This window comes from Heterocephalus glaber, unplaced genomic scaffold, assembly GCF_053883595.1.
Source record: "Heterocephalus glaber isolate CG9 unplaced genomic scaffold, H.glaber_assembly_v1.0 deba00001547, whole genome shotgun sequence".
Taxonomy (NCBI): Eukaryota; Metazoa; Chordata; class Mammalia; order Rodentia; family Bathyergidae; genus Heterocephalus; species Heterocephalus glaber.
In genome coordinates, this window is record NW_028258340.1 from 10,766,434 (window position 1) to 10,785,246 (window position 18,813).

Genomic DNA, 18,813 nt, shown 5'->3' on the forward strand with positions numbered 1-18,813 from the left:
TGAAATTTGGAAACATACAGACCTGAATACAATTGCTATCTCCCCAACCTGTATGGTGATACACTTTGCACAATGTACTTAAGTTATTTTAATATCTTAAAAATTTAGGGGTCTGCATGTATCTGTGTCAATAACAAGAAAATAACTTAATCAAAAATAAGGAAAGAACCAGAATAGACACTTCTCAAAAGAAGACATGCAACTGTCCAACCAGTATATTAAAAATGTTCAAGAACACTAATCTTTAGGGAAATGCAAATTAAAGACACAATGACCTATCATCTCAATGCTTGTTGGAATGGCTATTACTAAAAGACAAAAGATAACAAGTTAGCATTTGATGAGTAAGGACTTTCACTTGGGAAAAATGAACAAACTTCTGGTGATGGATGCTCGTGATGGCTGTACAACAATGTGAATGCAATGCACGCCATAGAACTACACACTTAAAATAAGTAAAATGGTGACTTTATGTTATGCATATTGTACTATAATAAAATGATTGTGTAGTGTTTAGGATAATTTCCTTGAAAGTTTCATAGAGTTTGCTACAAAGTCATCTAGGCCTAAAATTTTCTGTGTGAAAAAATCATTACTCTTTCAATTTTATTAATCATGTTGGGAAGTTTCAAGTTTTTAAAAATTGCTTCTTCCTGGGCAATTTATATATGTCTCACACCTATAATCTCAGCACTCTCGGAAAATGAGGCAAGAGGATGCCTAGTTTGAGTCCAGCCAAGGCAACTTAGAGACTTAGCAAGACTCTGTCTCAAAATTAAATATGAAAAAGAGCTGGCAATGTAGCTCAGTATGAAGGCCCTGAGTTCAATCCCCAGTATCCCCCTCCCCCAAAGCTTCTTGAGTCAGTTTTCACAAATTAAATTTTTTTAGAAATTCATTCATGTACGTTTTCCAAATTTTGTTTTCAAAATAAGCATTGATATTACTTTTTCAGACTGTTTTATCCATAGTTACATTACCTTTTCATTTATAATGTTATTTGGTTTTGCTATTTCTTTTTCCTTGGAAATCTTTTCAGAGATTATTCTATTTTGTTGGTTTTTTCCAAAAACTAAATTTTGTTTTATTCTTCTCTATTTTACCTTTGTTTTGTAGTTAACTTATTTCTGTTTTTAATTGTATCTTTCGAGTTTACCGTGTTAGTCTTCTAACTAAAATGATAAATTCACTGAGTAATTTTCAGCCCTTCTTTTTTTATATAAATATTTAAGGTAATAAAATTCTTCTCAACTAAAACTTTTGCTAAATTTTGTTAAATTTTTTGCTAATATTTTCATTTTAATTTAGTTCTGGTTATTTTATATGTTAATTATGATTATTAGACTCAATAATTAGTAACATTTTTATTTGAAAATTTTGGGGTTATTTCTAACTTAGGTTTTTGCTTTTAATGCCTAATATAATTGTTTTATGATCAGAGAACATGATAAGCATGATTTTGAACAAAATTTAAAGTTTGTATTATGGTGTATGTATCCTCTCCCACTTTTTTGGTCTTAGATTCATTAAGACAACACCTTTATCAATTTGTTACCACCTTTACTTTTTATATCCTTTGCAACAGTTCTCAGATTTCTTTTCCTTCTTAAATATTTTCTCTCAAATGATTTCAGTGTGAGTCTTTGTGTGGCAAGGTTTGGAGATCTTGCACTCTCATTTAAGTGGATATATAATTCTAGGTTCAAAATAGCTTTACTTCAATACTTTCAAAATATTATTCCTTTTTTGTCTTGTACAGAATGCTACTATTGAAAATTCTGATATTAACTTGATGCTTCTTCACTTGTGTTAAATAGAAATTTGCTTAAGAAGCTTTAAGAATTTTATCTTGTACAGTATTTCTATATTTTAATACAGTGTGTCTAGTTGCAAGTTATTTATTTCACAGCCCTGTCACTTTAAACTAGATCCATCTTTAAATTCTGAGAAATGTATCATTACTATTGTCAAATAGTCACTTTTCTATATTTTTATGTTTTCCTCTTTCTGAGTATGCTATTACTGAGTAGTTAGCACACAGACTACTAGTCTTCATATTTCTTTTTTTGTTGTTGTTAGTTTTCTTTTTTATTTTTGGTACCAGAGATTGAACTCAGGTCCTTGCGGTTGCCAGGCAGGCGGCAGAATCACTGAACAAATCCCCGGTCCCCAGTCTTCATATTTCTTTGCTTTCTTTTTACAATGAGACATTAAGAAAACTTTCAAATATTCACAAAAATAGAAAGAATACTATAATGAATTGTTATAACTGATCATCAGGTTTTAACAATTATCAATATTGCTAAATTTCAGCTGTTTTTCTTGCTGCTATCTCTTTTCTCTTGGCACAGCTTCAGCTTACGGTGAAAGATATACTGCCATCAATCTCCCTCAAAATACTCCTCACATTGAACACATTCATTATTCTTGCCACTTATGAAGCAGTTCTGGAAATCCACTTTTGTGTCTTTAATAGGTCTGATCAAAAACACAGTGAATGCTGCTGCTACATGCCATCCAATAGAAAGGCAGGCTCATAGAAACCTTGTGGTGTGTCCTCATCCACCTTACTGAACAGATTGGGCACCATGTGATTTCTGGTTCTTTCCTAAAGTAAAAACAATCATGAAAGGTAAGCATTTTGGATCCATTCAGGACATCAAGGGCACTATGGCAGCACAACTAAAGGCATTCACACACACAAAAAAACCTTGCAGAACTTCTAGAAAAAGTGGCAAGAATGATGGGTTAAGTGTGTTTGAAAGGAGAGAGAGTATTTTGAGGAGGATTAACAGCAATGAGTGTTTTAATGTAATAGATATTAAAAATGTAAACATTTATTGTATTTTTCAGTCACACCTTGCCCTCGTATTTGTGTATATAATTCATTAATTTTAGCAAATTATAAATAGGCAAACATCAGCACAGTTCAGATTTACACTTCCATCAACCCAATAAAATCCCCAACATTCATTTCTTGTCAATCTCCATATCCCTCCCTAGCTCTTGGCAACTATTAATCTGCTTTAACTCCTTTGTAAATTTTTCCTTTTCATTGAGATAAGGTCTCTTATGTAGTTAAGGCTGGCCGTGAATTCATTATGTGGCCTCGAACTCACAAAAATCCTCCTGCTTCAGCCTCCCAAGTGCTGCGATTACAAGTGTGCGCCACCACATTTGCCTTTCCTTTCTGTTTTATGTTTATAGGTTTGACTTAGTTTTATTGGTTTTCATGCTGGTCAAGAGAAATAATTATGAATTTATGATTATAGTGAAAATCATTATCATTTTGCTTTTTAATTAAAATATTTTGCAAACAGGGTCGTGCTATATAGTTCAAGCTAATTCTTGAACTCACTGTGTATCCCATGCTGGCTTTGAATTTGAAGCAATTGTTCTGCCTAAACTTCCAGAAAGCTAGGATTACCAGCATGTCCCACCATGCTCAGTGTTACTACTATTTTAATAAAAAAGTGTTGGAGATTTGGAAGGTATATATACTCTTTTCCATGTTTTTTTTTGCCAGGCAACATATAAAAAAAACCTGTCAAGCAAAAAACAGTTTTGTCTGTTTATTTTTGGTGGTACTGGGAATAAAACCCTAAATAAATGAGTAAAATAAAGGAGAGATGGTAGGAAACAAGAGGGCAGACTTTTGGGGGATGGGGGAAGGGAATCAGGGAGAGGGGAGAGGTAAGAGAGAGAAGGGTAAAGTGTATCAAAATAATCAAATACATTATATGCATGTACTAATTCGCCATAACAAACATAACAAACTATTATGTGTTGCAAATACACAAGACTTCTCTTTTTTAACCTAAGAGTTTTTATTTATTTTTATTATGTTTGTGACACATAATAATTACATTCATCTTGACAGACTTTTTTCTTGACATTTTATTTAAATATAGTTATATGGTATGCAATTTTGTTTGGCTTCCTTCATTAGCGTAATATTTTAAGGTTCATCCATGCTGTAGTATCAGTACTTAATTGCTTTTTATTGCTGAATAATATTCCTTTCTAGAAAATTTAATGAATATTTTATTTATCCATCAGTTGACAGACATTATTGTTTCCACTTTTTGGCTATTCTGAGGAGTGCAACTATGAATATTTGTGTGTAAGACTTTGTGTGGACATGTGTTTTTATTTCTCTTGGGCAGATATCTGAGATTCAAATTGCTGAGATGTACAGTAAGTTTATGTTTAGTTTTTAAAGAAATTTCCAAACATTTTACAGAGTGGTTGTACCATGTACTATTTCTAGCAGTAATGTAAGAGGGTTCCAATTTCTCTCTATTCTTGTCAACACTTATCTTTTTTTTTATCACAACCATTCTAGCGAGTATTAAGTGGTACTTTGTAGATTTAATTTTCATTTCTCTAATCACTAATGTTGCTCTGCATCTTTTTATGTACTTCCTAGGCATTTGTAAATCTCGTTGATTAAATGGCTATTCTAATCTTTTATCTACTAATGTCATTATTTGTCTTTTTAAAATATTGGATGTATGGGTTCTTTAAACATTCAAGATCCAAGTTCCTTATCAAGTATATAATTTAAAAATATTTTTCAGCATGTGGGTTGTCTTTTCATTTTTGTAATGTTGTTTTTTGAAGTGTGAAAATTTTTAATTTTAACCAAGTTTGATTTATGAGTGTTTCTAATGCATCATGCATATTTTAATGTCATTTCTAAGAATTTGGCCTAACTCAAAACCCTGAAAATTTCTTCCGAGGTTTTCTTATAGAATTTTAATGTTTTAGTTCTTACATTTAGGTACATAATGTATTTTGAGTTAGTTTGTTCATTTTTGTGCACAGTGTGCGTGGTAAGAGTCAAAGTTTTGCTATTATTGTTGTTCTTTGACATATAGATATTCAACTGTCCCTGTATGATTTATTGAAATGGATATATTTTCCCCATTCATAACCCAAGCACAATTCACCATAAATGTGAAGATTTATTTCTGGACTCTGGATTCTATTCCATGATTGCCCATGCTTATGACAGTAGAGCACTGCACTAATTACTGTAACTATAAAGTAAATTTTAAAATCTTCTATATTTGATCTTCAAAATTTATTTTGTTATTCTGTGCCTTTTGAATTTTTATATAAATTTTAGAATCATCATGTGCATTCTACAAAATATCCTATTTGGATTTTGATTTGCATTATGACTATATATTCATTTGAAGAAAACTTTCATCTTAAAACATTGGATCTTCTAAACTATGAACATAGAATGTCCCCATTTCTTTAGATCTCTAATTTAGCTCAGCAAGAGTTTTGTAAATTTCAGTGCTCATCTTATACTTTTCAAAATGTATTTGTCTTGACTTTCAAAAATCTATTTCATGATACTGTTAATCTAAATGGAATTATATTCTTAATTTCATTTTACATTGTTCATGGCTAGTATATACTGTATAGTACAATTGTTTTTTGTATATTGATTTCATATCTTGTGACCTTGTTATTAATTCTGGTCATGTTTTTGTACATCCTTTAACACTTTCTACACATGGGATCATATTATCTGCCAATAAGAAAGCTATTACTGCTTTCTTTCCAATGAGATGCCTTCCTTTCTTTTTTATTTTTCCATTATGTTTTTTCTCTCTGTGTACCACAGTGGCTATAATCTTCTGTACAATGTGTAACAGAAGTGGAAATTCTTTCTTGCACTTAGGCAGGAAGCATTTGGTCCCTTTAGCCATTAAGTATGTTGGTAGTTGTAGTAACTTTGTAGACACCCTTTATTAGACTGAGGAAATTACCTCTATTTCTAATTGGTGAACATTTTATTGTGAATGGATAGTTGACTTTGTCAGATAATTTTTCTGCATCTACTGAGATGATGTGGCTACTGTTCTTTATTCTATCGATACCTTGTATTACATCAATTTAATTTGGAATGCTAAATCAACCTTAAATACCTGGGATACATCCCATTTGGTTATAGTGTGTGATCTCTTTTTGTTACTGGGTTTGGTTTGCTAATATTTTATTAAGGATTTTTACATCTGTATTCATGATGGGCATTGGTCCATGTTTTCTTTTGTTGGGATATGTTCTCTAGTTTTGGTATCATTGTAATATTGGCCTTATAAAATGAATTAGGAAATATTTCCTCAACCTTCTGAACCAGTTTATGAATTATTAGTATTAGTTTTTCTTAAATATTTGATGAAATTAATTAGTGAAGCTATCTATACCTTGACTTTTTCTTGGTGAATGTTAAAATCAGCCTAAAGTTCCCTCTATATATTTTAGGCTTGGGCTAACAATTTTTCCATACATAGCAAACTGCAACCTAATTTGATGTATGAACAGACTGTAATCCACTCTTGTAACAACAAGTAGCTGAGTCTCAGGTAGTCACAAGTGGCCATTGTTTAAATCCTATTCAAATGACACAGTTTTAAGTTATAACCAGTGAGACTGTCTCTGTATTTCACTTCCACTTTTTTCTTGTCACTGCCTTTTTTTCTGCCTATAAATGTAACCTGCCCTGCTTGGTGTGTTGGTGCACACTTGTAATTCCAGCTGCTCAGAAAGCTGAGGCAGGAGGATTGCAAGTTTGAGGCCAGTCTTGTCCTTAGTGAGACTCTGTCTACTCACTTCTTTTGTGATGGATTTTAAAGTGCTTTTCCAGCTTTTTATACTGTAGTAAATAATATTTAGTTCCAGAACTAGAGATTTCCTGACTTACTTAGAAAAAAACTATTAATGTCAATTAACATTTGTGCTGTATCTTTCTTCCAAGGAGTTGAAATTTTATTATAACAGTGATAGAAAACAGAATGTCAGAATAGTAGAGTGTGAAGGAACATTAACAATCATCTAATTCAACCTTCCTGTTTTATAAATGAGTATAATGAAATATTAATTTTTACATTATTCAGTTTTGAGAATGCAATTTGTTAGGAACAACTTGAGATGTACAAATGTCCTTGTAAAATATATAATCAGGTAAGTCAGGCAATATTTGGTTTAGAAAACACCGGGATCCATTATTTCCCAGGTTTAGATTAACTGATGTGCTTTTAATCAGGAATTGAAATCTCTGAAAAATATTTTCTTTGAAATAATCTCTTATTTACCTAATTACCTGTTACCTTTTCTAAATAATTCTTTTAGTTGCTTTTATATGCTGACTGTGAAGACAAACACGAAGTGCTATTGCATATGCTCACACTCCTCTCAACTCATCATCACCTGAGAACGAAACTGGCTGGAGCCAGATCATGCCTTTCCTTCCTCATGATCATTAGCCTCTCTTCCACACCCTACTTACCAAGTCTTTGTCTAAAGCCCCAGGAACAGACCTGCTTCTTATGCTCACATTATCCTCTAAATCTTCTGTAAATGACTCACACAAATCTAACTCAGATTGACTCCGGTCTGGAGGGAGGAAAAAAAAAAGATGTGAATCAGTTTATTTTGTTAGATGTTCTCATTTTTCATTGCAAATACTTCATTTTTATTCTAATTCTTTTCAGGCATAGAGCATAGATAGTGTCATGAAAGCAATAACCAGAGCCAGTAACTTCAGGCTGTTTATGGTGACATAGTTTTATAGTATTTCAGAAACTGCCTTGGACTAAATACTAACACTCACGTGTTCATTTTTCTTTTGACCATGGGAGGTTAAATGCTCTACTACAAATAAGAAGCTTCAAGCTGTTTAAGGCATATACTTTACTCCTAGACTTAGGAAAAAAGCTCTCATACATTGGTTCCTTAAGATTGGGAGAAATAAACTACTAACCATTCTTGACTTTTCAATATGTACCAAATTCACTTTGTTTTCATATCTGATATAAAATGCAAATCAACCAATTCTACACTTCCACTTTTAAATAATACAGCATTATCCTTTCACACAAAATGGGATTGATTATGGATAAACTAAAAGGGAGTTTTGTTTATTCAGAGGCCAGAACATTCTTTCATCGACAAAACATCTTGCTTTCAGCTTTCAAAATATAAGGAATAAAGTACTTTTCAGTACATCTCACCAAATCAGGACAGTTTATTTTCACAGAATAAATCTGTACCAAAGTCTTGCTGAAATAGAGTTTCTTATAAGTGAGAAAGATTGGAGACCAATCAAGTACTTAAGTTTAAAATGGTCAGTGAAATACTGTAGAAGTGCTTAGCATAGTGCCTGACAGAGTTAGGACTCAATAAACAGTAGCTGCTGAGTAGAATAGTCGAAGAAGACTTTATGATGCTGGCTCATAGGTTGTTTTAAAATTTTTCATTTAACAGGTAAACTGCTTTATTACTCCCCAGAACTTCAAGAAATAAAACAACAACAAAATCAAATAACAAAATGACCCCTCAAAAACCAAACCCAAACAAAGACCCTTTGGATGCTGGCTGGCTAGGAGAGACTTTCAAAATCTTTTGAATTAGAATCTAGAAACTATCCTTGAGTTTTTTGTAGATATCATCATTAGGTAATAGGTAATGCTTTAATGTTGAGTATTACATCATGAATTTAGTGCTATATATAAGACATAAACTTCATCAGTATGACAAGTTTCTGTAAAGAGTTTCTTTACTCATAGATAATAAAATTGCAGCATAAATAATATCTGATTCACAGGATTGTTGTGATAATAAAATAAAATGATATATATGAATATTCTCTACAGATGAAAAATTATTATTAATACTTTAATGTTATTTGCAAATGATTCCTTATTTAAATTTTAGAATTATATATTTTAAATTTTAGAATTATATACATGGAACTTCAGAACACTATATCAAGTGAACTAACATTTTCTTGAACCCTGGACAAATATTATCTGCCACATCTGGAACCATTTTCATTTCTTATATTTCTATATTGATATTCTGGTATAGCTCTGAAACTTGATGCTGATGCCTGGCTAGATATATACTCAATAAATGGAATTTTCATGAATGCAAGAGGCCAAATACTACCTTTAAGTAGTTATCATCCAATAAATCTACCATGGATCAAAGAATAGATGATTTTTCCTAAGGAGTAAAACATCCACTTCATACTACACAGAACATTCAATTACATTGGATTTAGTCATTTTTCACAACAGAGTAGTAGTGTCATAAATGCCCACCTGAGGAGAGGGAGGTCCCAGACACTGCTATGGAAGGTGTGCTGGACACGTTTCTGCGATGAGTCTTTGTGAGCTCCTCAGAGGTACATTGAGTGGCAGACAAACCCATGGAATTTTCAAAGCCACGCTCCTTCCCACAAAGTAAACATTAAGAAAAGAACATTAAACTGACTGTAACTCACTATTAAATCATTCAATATAAATATATTTCAGTTTACACACATTTATGTATGTTCCGTTTTAGGAGTGAATTTACATTAGCAAGAACATCACCAGCCCCTATAATTCCAAAACTTAATATCAATAATTGTTATCTAAAATCTATTCCAAGAGGTTTGCTATTTAGCACAAATGGCGTTTGAGAATTTTATCACTTACAAAATTAGTAAGTGTTCTATTATATGATTGGCAAGAAAGATGGTATAAGTACCCTCAATTTTATATAAACTATGTTTGAAAATTTGAAAAGCTTGATACCCTCATAGTAGTACTTAGGCTTACTTAGAACTGTGTTTGGTGCTATGTTTATTCCTGCTCCCAACATGCCCTCTCCTCAATCATCCTGCTGGGTTTGGAACAGAATGCCCCTCAAAGACTCATGTATTGAAGGCTTGGTCCTCATCTTGGTGACTGGAAGATGGTGAAAACTTTTGGAGTTATGGCCTAGTGAGAGATGTTAGGTCATTGAGAGTGTACTCTTAAAGGGGACTGTAGGATTCTGATCTCTTGCTCCCACTCTTTTGCTTCCAGACCACCCTGAGGTGAGCAGCTCACTCTATCATACACTCCTCACTATGACATGCTACCTTACAACAGACCCAAAAGGAATAAATACATCTGCCTGACCATGGACTGAAACTTCCAATATTGTGAGTCAAAATTAAACATTTCTCTTTTTAAGTTGACTTATATCAGGTATTTGTTACAGTAATAAGAAGCTGACTAACACATACATCTTTATCTCCACTTAATTGAAGGTGATGTCACCTTTTCAATCTACAAGGGTGGATGGTCAGAATATGGATGGTTATGGGCCGGGGATTTAGCTCAGTGATTCTGCCACCTGCCTCGAAAGCGCAAGGTCCCAAGTTCAATTCCCAGTACAAAAAAAAAATAATGGATGGTTATGTCTATGTTGGGACAAAACTGAAAACTGGCATGCATGATACTTATCAATGCTCATAAGAGTGAAGATTCCTCAACCTATAGGAATAGGTACTTTTGAGGGATTCTTACTTGCTAATAAATGCATTTACATGTGACAGAATTCAGTCTGAGACTGACTTTCATTCTAACATATGATAAACTAAAACTCTGTACCAACTTTGCTTGTTTCTATAGGGGCTTTACTCTTGCAACCTCCAAGCTTGTTTAAAAAATGTTTAAAAATGTTTTTAAAAATAGTAATATTGGACCTTTTGGGAGGGGTGAGTTTAAATGTCCATGCAGATGATGTGGTGTGATAATGATCAAAACGGCAGGAGACTGTTAAAATTCTCCTTTGTATAACCAATCAAAAGTCCCACTCAAAAAAGTCATACAGAATGTACTTTCCTCATTATTCTCCATATCTTAGACATTCAGGGACACTGTGATAAACTTACTCTTAGATATGTGGCTCTCACTTGCTTAACATGCTAATCAGTTTAACTTCATTATAGACTGTTTTTATGTCTTTCATTATTTTCCAACACCTAAGACCCAGAGCACAAAATATATAGCTTCTAAGTCTTCTAATTGCCATAGACCAGTGAGGTTTATCAAGAGTGTGACTGATGTCAAATGGATAAATTGTTTTAAGTAAGTTTTCAATACCTCTTCAAAAATTTATTTACACATGGAGTCCTCTAATGGAGCAAAAACAAGTTCTTTGCTCACAATTATAATGATAGCAAAATTTTCCACAGGTGAGCTAGGGATACTATTAATATTGAGCATTACTAAGCCAATTAATACTGCAAAGTCACAGGCCAATTAATACCGAATAGTCATTAAAGCACAATTCATGCCCCAGAGCTTCAGGACGTCAAATCTAAAATTAACATGTCACATCATAGCTGAGGACAGATTAGAGGCTTACATGTTCTAAAAGTTTTCCATTTTAAAAGCTTCTTACATGCTAAAGCACTGAAACAGAAAGACACTAAGAAGTAGAAGAAATTGAGAAGCAGTGATTTTGATCAGCATCTAATTCTATATACCTCTTCTCTTCAACATGAAAAAGTAAATGTGCTTCATAAACTGCTAGACTGTCTTTTCTTTGTTATTCATTCATTCTTTTATATTAGTACATATTTACAATACATAGCAATTACATTCAGCTTGGGGTTTGATACATATACACATTGCATTTTGATCATTTTTGCTCCTCCTGCCTTCACTGCCCTCCCCATCCCTCCTTCCTGAGATACCTTCTTATTTTCATTCAACATAAAATATCGCTCCTTGTCTCTCTTTTTTGTTGTTTTAAAAAATTTAATGTAATCGGGCTGGGGATTTAGCTCAGTGGTTTCGCCACCTGCTGCGCAAGGGCAAGGACCCGAGTTAGATCCCTGGAACCAAAAAAAAAATTTTTTTTAATGTAATAGAAGTGGATGTTAATGCAAATAGAAAAAGTACTCTTCTACGAAAAAAAAAACTTTCATAACAAAATAATGAGAAGAACAATAGCTAATATAGTGTGTATCTAATCTTAGAAGTTACTCAGAGTAGAAGACATAGACAAAAAAAGACTTGCAAATAAGAAACAGATAATACACAAAACATTCTTTACAATGAACTAAGAGAAACTAGTAGTATAAATGAAACAAATTAACATATACATTAAAATATTTTTGAAACAATGGAATAGGATGGGGAATTATTCGAATTTGTGTGTCTGACTTCATTTAACATTATGTTCTCAAGTTGAATCCATTTGCCTATTGATGCCTCAAGTTTATCTTTCTTTATGTTAGAGTAGTACCCCATTGTGTATGTCTCTTCCTCTAAGAAAACACCAGTTTAGACCAGCTAGAATGTAATAGTAATGTCAACACAGTCACTGTCTGTGTACTGTGTATATATAAATAAACTCAGCTTAGTTGCAGAGAATTTCTATCAAGAAGTTGAATTTTCCCCTTAATAAACTTAAATGGTACTCAGGATAATAATCTTTATTTTAAAACCAAATTTGATTAACATTGTTTATTGAACTGATAACTACCCACTGATATAGCCATAGCAGCTATTAAACTTTTAAAATACATTTTTTTTCAGTTGTTAAACAGCACTACTCCTAGTCTACCTCCCTCTCTCCATGCTTCTCCTCATCTACAGGCCTTCCCACAATCCAGGTTGATGAATGGCATGGGATGGACCCACAGGATACTGTCCAAGCTTTGTACCAGTATCTATTCTGATTGACTAGTGTCCCTGCCATATCAATTGCTAAATATTTTGAATATCACTCCTTGTTAGGTTGCCAAAAAGAAGTGAGCATAATCATCAACTACTCATGCACTTTTCTGAGTATTGAACATAATCTACTTGCTGAGTTTAGCATATTTATAAAATTTAAATACACCTTTCATCTTAGCGAGTACAATCTAGACTGTAAGTGTTTAAGCAAATCTATTACTGTTTCGACCTCTCTGAATGTCTTTTGGCCCTTCCTTAAAAATATTTACAGAATCTGACTGCTCACTACCTCCATTGTTACCTCTCTGTTCCAAAGTCTTATCTCTCTCACCTGGCAATGGCCTACTCACTGGTCCCCTGACTTCCACTCTTGTTTCCCTGCAGGTGCTTCTCAGTGCAGACCCTGGATGCTCTTTAAACTGAAGCCAGCTCACGTTACTCCTAGGGCTCAAACCCTCCAATTTCCCCTCTCTTAACCAGACTAAATTCCAAAGCACATACAGTAGTTTTTGAGGCCTTACCTGGCCTCTGATCTCCTTGTACTCTTTTCCTAGTACTTTTGCCTTCATTTACCCACAATAGCTACTACACTGGCCTTTGCTTTCTCTTGAACATACCAGGCACGATCAGGTCTTTGCACTGGCTGTTCCTCTGGGGGCATTCAAAATATTTAAGAAACTGGTTGAGCAAGGGCACTGACCATTCAAGATGAAGGCCAGGTGTAAGTAAGTGAAACATCCTTTGCCAGGTGTACTTGCTAAATTTCAGTGCTGTCTCTGCCTTGCTCCAGACATTTGCAGTGTTTATTCTTTCACTTCCTCAAAATTTGGTTTGACCACAGCCTTTTACGTAGTCTTTTACACAGACTTTTACTTCATCAAATTTTGCTGAATCAAAGAATTGTGGGTCATATGTTAATATTTCTTAAATATAAATGCCAACATTATGCTCTGAGTTTCCTGCTTAATAAAAAAATCATCTAGTAGATGATAATTACTTCCAAGAACAACTTCCAACAGAATATTTAATAAAAGAAAATATTTCTCCTCAAATATTTTATCCACCTTCTCCCTTAAAAGATAAAAGCATTATACAATATAATTTATGATATATATCATATGTAATTTAAGCTTTCATTATGATCCCTTAGTTTAGCAGCTGTGTGGAAAAGAAAACTACAAAAATATCTCAAGGTTCTATGTTTCCAGATTCCAATACACTTGCAGAAATTTTAGCGAATTTAGCTTGTGAATATGTTCCCTGTGAAGTAACACAGAGGATCAAAATCAGAGCCTTCTACAAATTCTTTATATTTCTTTAAACCATATAGTCAGTTAAATCCCCATCATACGATGCCACCTTTAAACCCTGTCTTTCTCCTTTTCAGTTTGGGTTTCTGGTCAAAAGCTGAGGATGCAGGAGGATTGTTCCTCATAAAGAAGCTTCTACCACTAAACAGCATTAAAAAGAGGCTCCAAGATGTGCTCGCTTTGGCAGCACATATACTAAAAAGAGGCTTCAAGATACAGACTTCAAACTCAGTCACGTCTTGGTGATGAAGTCAAGTCCCAGAGGCTGAGTGCCTCTTCACATTTGTGCACTTACTCTACTGCTGACTGAGGTCATGCTGCGTGTGCTTGGAGCTGGTGACCTCTGAGTGACTGGGGTCACAACATTACTCCTGCTGCTCTTTGGAGTCCCAGGTCCAGCCTTGTGGTCAATGAGATCTGATGAGGTGCTGCCCCTAAAAGATAAAGCACATTCTGAATTTAACATGGAAACACAGCAGAAAATAAAAATGCAGACAGGGAAAAGCTGACGAGCAAAATGATAAGGACACATGAACCACAGGTTCACAAGAGCCATACTGACACTGCTCAGCAACTGTTAGGTTACCTTCCTCCTCCAAGACCTTCAGGGGCTCGCTAGGTTTGATCCCATTTGCCTGACTCCAGGGTCTTTGGAGTAGAGCTTCCCCTATCTTTCTAACTTTATTTCCCATTCCTCACCAACATTCTCCCAGTCATTCTACATTCCTGATTATTCTCTCAATTTGCCAAGTTCACTTTCACCTGCAAGGGTTTTGCTCACTTTCTCCTGATGTCATAAGCCCTCTTTGTCATTCTGTCTGTTCAAATCTTCCCTATCCTTCAAGGCAGATGAATTTCAACAGTTCCCATCAGGATTTTCCTGTCAAGCACAGGCCCTGTCAAGATCTTCTTCACTTACTTCCTTTGACTTATATCTTTGTCAAACTATTTAGTACTTGACTACAAAATGTCTTTTTTGGTCCCCTAATTCATCTACATATGTAGGCCTTGGTGCTTCTTTCAACAGTGAGCTCCTTGGGAACTGAATCATGTTGTATTTACCATGGTATCTTGAGCATCATCACATTGCCTTGGGGCAAAGAAGTCATTCAGTACATGTTTAATCAAAGATTGGAAACTATATTTCATTTTTCTGTTGTTTTAGTGTCTGGTTCATGGTGCATATTTAATAAATGTGGTATAAAAGTAATGGTATTTGGTAACTGGTTTGAATCATTTATGTTGGCTAAAATGACTCAATTCCATTCAATAATAATAAAAGAAAAGGCAACTCTTACCCTCAAGTTGATCACAATTTTCTTAATAAATGTAGCTTCATAGGTAAACATAAAGTTTTAACAAATTAGAATTTAACAGCAGTGTTTGTTCTGGTTTTATTCCTTACCTCCAGTAAGCACAAAATATACTAGGTAGGAAAATATAAACTCTGATGAGTTTCACGTTCTCAATTACTATTTTAATAAGTTATTGTTATAACTTATTAAAGATATTATTGGTAAACCACACCAGCACTGGTTAATAGTGCTTAAGGCTTACAATCAAGCCAATCAGAGATGAGATTAATTGGAATAAAGGAGAGTTTTGAAAAATGTCTGAATCTGCACATATCATTACTGAAAGATAAATTTGGCAGAAGAAAAATCAGGCAGTGAGTACCAGAGCTGTCAATCACTACTCATAAGATTTTTCAGGGCTGTACACCAGAAAGCCACCAAAGTCAGATATGCTTTGATTAATATTATTACTACCACCACCACCACCTTCAGTAAGTAAGCAAATAGCAGCTGCATTTATTTAGTGATTATCTTCTAGGTGTTAGCCACATTCAATTCCCCCAAATATCCCAATAAAGAAGGTATCAACATTTCTATTTTAATGATGAGGACCTGAATCTTTAAGAGGTTAAATAATTATTACATTCATGTATGTGCATACATTTTCTGATTAAATATATTGGTGTAATTTGGAATTCTAAGTTTCAGGGTGATTTTCTGAGCTCTTCTGCCTTAGGATCTATATATGACAACAGTTAACCATGTTCATACTTTTCCAAGTTTTTCTGTTCATGTCAGAGGTCCCAATTAGGAGAGGCTTAGAGACCTACACAGTGAAACTGTACTTTGACCACAGATGATCTACTCTCTACTCTTGAAACTACATTACAACTCTTTCTATTATTTCAGCTACAATTTCATTTAAAAAAAAGAGGCTAGAGATGAATCTTGCAGAAAGGAGCCAAGAATTCATAACCAAAGAGATTCATGTAGCTATTTCTACTTGTGTCTGTAATTGAAGGTCCTCCCAGACCCACATGGTTGTGACAAAGTTTTCATCATGGATTAGCTTTGATGAAAGCAAAAGTTCTACTTATGTAGAAGCACTGACATAAGTTGATTAATTGTGGTGATGATACTCAAGAGGCTATCCTGTAACAAGGAAAAAATTCTTGTGATCCTAAGTCATCTACTGGAAATTATTGTTGCCAGCAACATTTTCTCAAAAATGACATATACTTTCTCATTTTCTCCCTGACATTTACTGTGAGCATCTCAAAAATTATTTTCCTTTCACTTGATTAGACTAAAAAAAAAAAAGGTTTAGTCTAATGAGGCAGATCATCACAAATATTTGGATGGTGCCAACTCTTTCAGATGTTATATAAAATATGCCATAAAATGCATGATCTTTTGCTACTTAAATAGGAAGAGGATAAAAACTTCCCCAAGTCTAAATTAAAGTAGAGAAGGTTAAAGGCCAATTTAAAAAGAGATTTTTTAAATTCAGATATCATGTTGCTGTGATTTAAACAAGAAGTATTAGAAATCAGTGCCAACAAAACTTTAAGCTAAAATGTGGTTAAAGGAAAGCTGACAAGAAAGAAGTACATTTATCTCATTGTAATAGGGCCCAAATGTGGGGATATGACACTGTCAGGGGAGCTTAGTTTTTATGGGTTACTGAAAGACACATTTTCTAGGTTAAGAAAGAGTCTCTTTTACTTTCTCTTATGAAATATATTTTTAAAAGCCTTCTATTTTGTTATCTCTAATTCCATGCTGCTCCCGAATCTTGATAATGGCTTCACAGATATATGTTTCTGAATAGAGGATCCAAGGATAGGGGACAGAAACTATAATTTAATAAGTTGTTTTTCTGGTTTACATAATAGTCTCCCAGGAGTCACAGCTAGGAAATAAATTTCCCAGAATCCATCCTTTCCAGAGTGCCTGTCATTGTTGAGCCTGTGCCTGCATGGTTAAATAAGTGCTCCCACAAGGCAACATTAACTTGAGAAACACTAACACCTACTGAGACTAAGAAGCTAGTGCATAACACAGCACATAGAAAATGCATATTCTTTCTGAGTTTTATGAGCTTTCCTAGCTTTTCAAGGTTATTTCAAATCCAAAATGAGTAAGAAAGGTGAGCAAGGGAAATTGTAGTTGCAAAATGAGATGAGTCTGGTAAATTGGAAATAAATATAAAAGATGACAAAGAAAGGGGGGAAAGTTGAATGTAGCTCTATCTTCCAGTCTTTGGTGATCCAAAAATATTATGGTTTACTTTGTAAACCATCTTATGTGGGATGAATGGATTTTACCATTGGCTGTACATTGGAAACACTCAGGGAGCTGTTAAAAATCCCCCTGTTCAGACCATTCACGAGAGTAATCACCTTGACCTCTCTAAGAGTGGTATTTAGGCATCAGCATGTGTTTTAACACTCCCCAAATGATTCCAATATGTAACTAAGGCTGGAAAACATTCAACTAACCTACAGCTACAAGCTCAATGACCTAAGATAACTGCAATGCCCCATCCCTTTATACCATCATGTTCTTTATTCAACACAGAGCTCAAATGAAGAGAGTAGTCCTCATGGCTCAGACTGCGATAAATGGAAATACACTTTCTGTGTTAGTGAGTGAATGTGTTGCACTAGAGGTCAGAAAACTATGGCTTGTGAACTGAACTTGGCCAATGAAATGTTTTTTTTTTCTAAGTTCTTTTATTGGTACATTTTGGGTATACAATCCATTTACATTTATCATTGGGTGTTTGTACCTGTACATGATGCATCTTGGTTCTTATTTTTTTCCCCATTACCCGTGCACCCTTCACCCCCTCCACCCTTCCCTATTTACACAGACATCATTTCCATCTTTTATCTTTTCTCATAGTTTTTCCTTTCCCTCCTTTCCTTTCCCCTTGTATGACCAGTAAACTAGAAATACTTTTCATATTTTTAAATGGTTGAAAAAAATCAAAAGTAAAATAATATTTTGTGAAACATGAAGAGTATATGAAATTCAAATTTCAATGCCCATAAATAAAATTTTATTGAGATGTAAGAATGCTCATTCATTTATACTGCTTTCAGGCTGCAAATGCAGAATTGAGGAGTTGAGACAATTGGCAATGGCTGCAAATCCAAGACACTTACTAGCTGTACCATTATAGGAAAAGTTAATTGATCTTTCTGTGTGTGCCCATATGCATACACACAGATGGTTATGTGTCTCCATTTTAAAATCAAACTCTTTGGAGAATTTGACATATCTCAAAGGAATGAATTTCAGGTGGCCGTGGTGGTGGTGGTGGGGGTGGTGTGTGTGTGTGTGTGTGTGTGTGTGTGTGTGTGAGAGAGAGAGAGAGAGACAGACAGACAGACAGACAGACAGACAGACAGATTTAGGCATAGGTGAACCACAATAGAAATTCTTAAATGTAGAATTAGGAAAGCAGAGAGATAAGGAAGATGTTAAATTTCTCAGGTACCTTCTCTGCCTCCAATTTCCTCATGCTGCTGGCCTTTATAGCTTATTATACATCTCTTTCTTTCTCAGCTTTGGACAGAGGATAGAGGTCATGTAATGTTGATGTCCTTAATGAAATTATCTCCAATAAATCAGTGTTAATTATATAAAAGCATTTATAATTTAATATGATAAAACAAAAGT

General features: G+C 34.1%; 1 protein-coding gene across 7 annotated transcripts in view; it reads right to left on the reverse strand.

The window, feature by feature from the left end:
• Positions 1–18,813, reverse strand: part of Sytl5 (synaptotagmin like 5) — a 258,603-nt gene that overhangs the window by 27,800 nt on the left and 211,990 nt on the right. For all 7 annotated transcript variants that reach the window (XM_087189869.1, XM_087189866.1, XM_087189868.1 and 4 more), the window contains 3 exons: positions 14,127–14,265; positions 9,123–9,252; positions 7,307–7,413 (listed from right to left, as the gene is read on the reverse strand). In XM_087189869.1, coding sequence (XP_087045995.1) covers positions 7,307–7,413; positions 9,123–9,252; positions 14,127–14,265 — 376 coding nt within the window. The remainder of the gene's footprint in view (positions 1–7,306; positions 7,414–9,122; positions 9,253–14,126; positions 14,266–18,813) is intronic.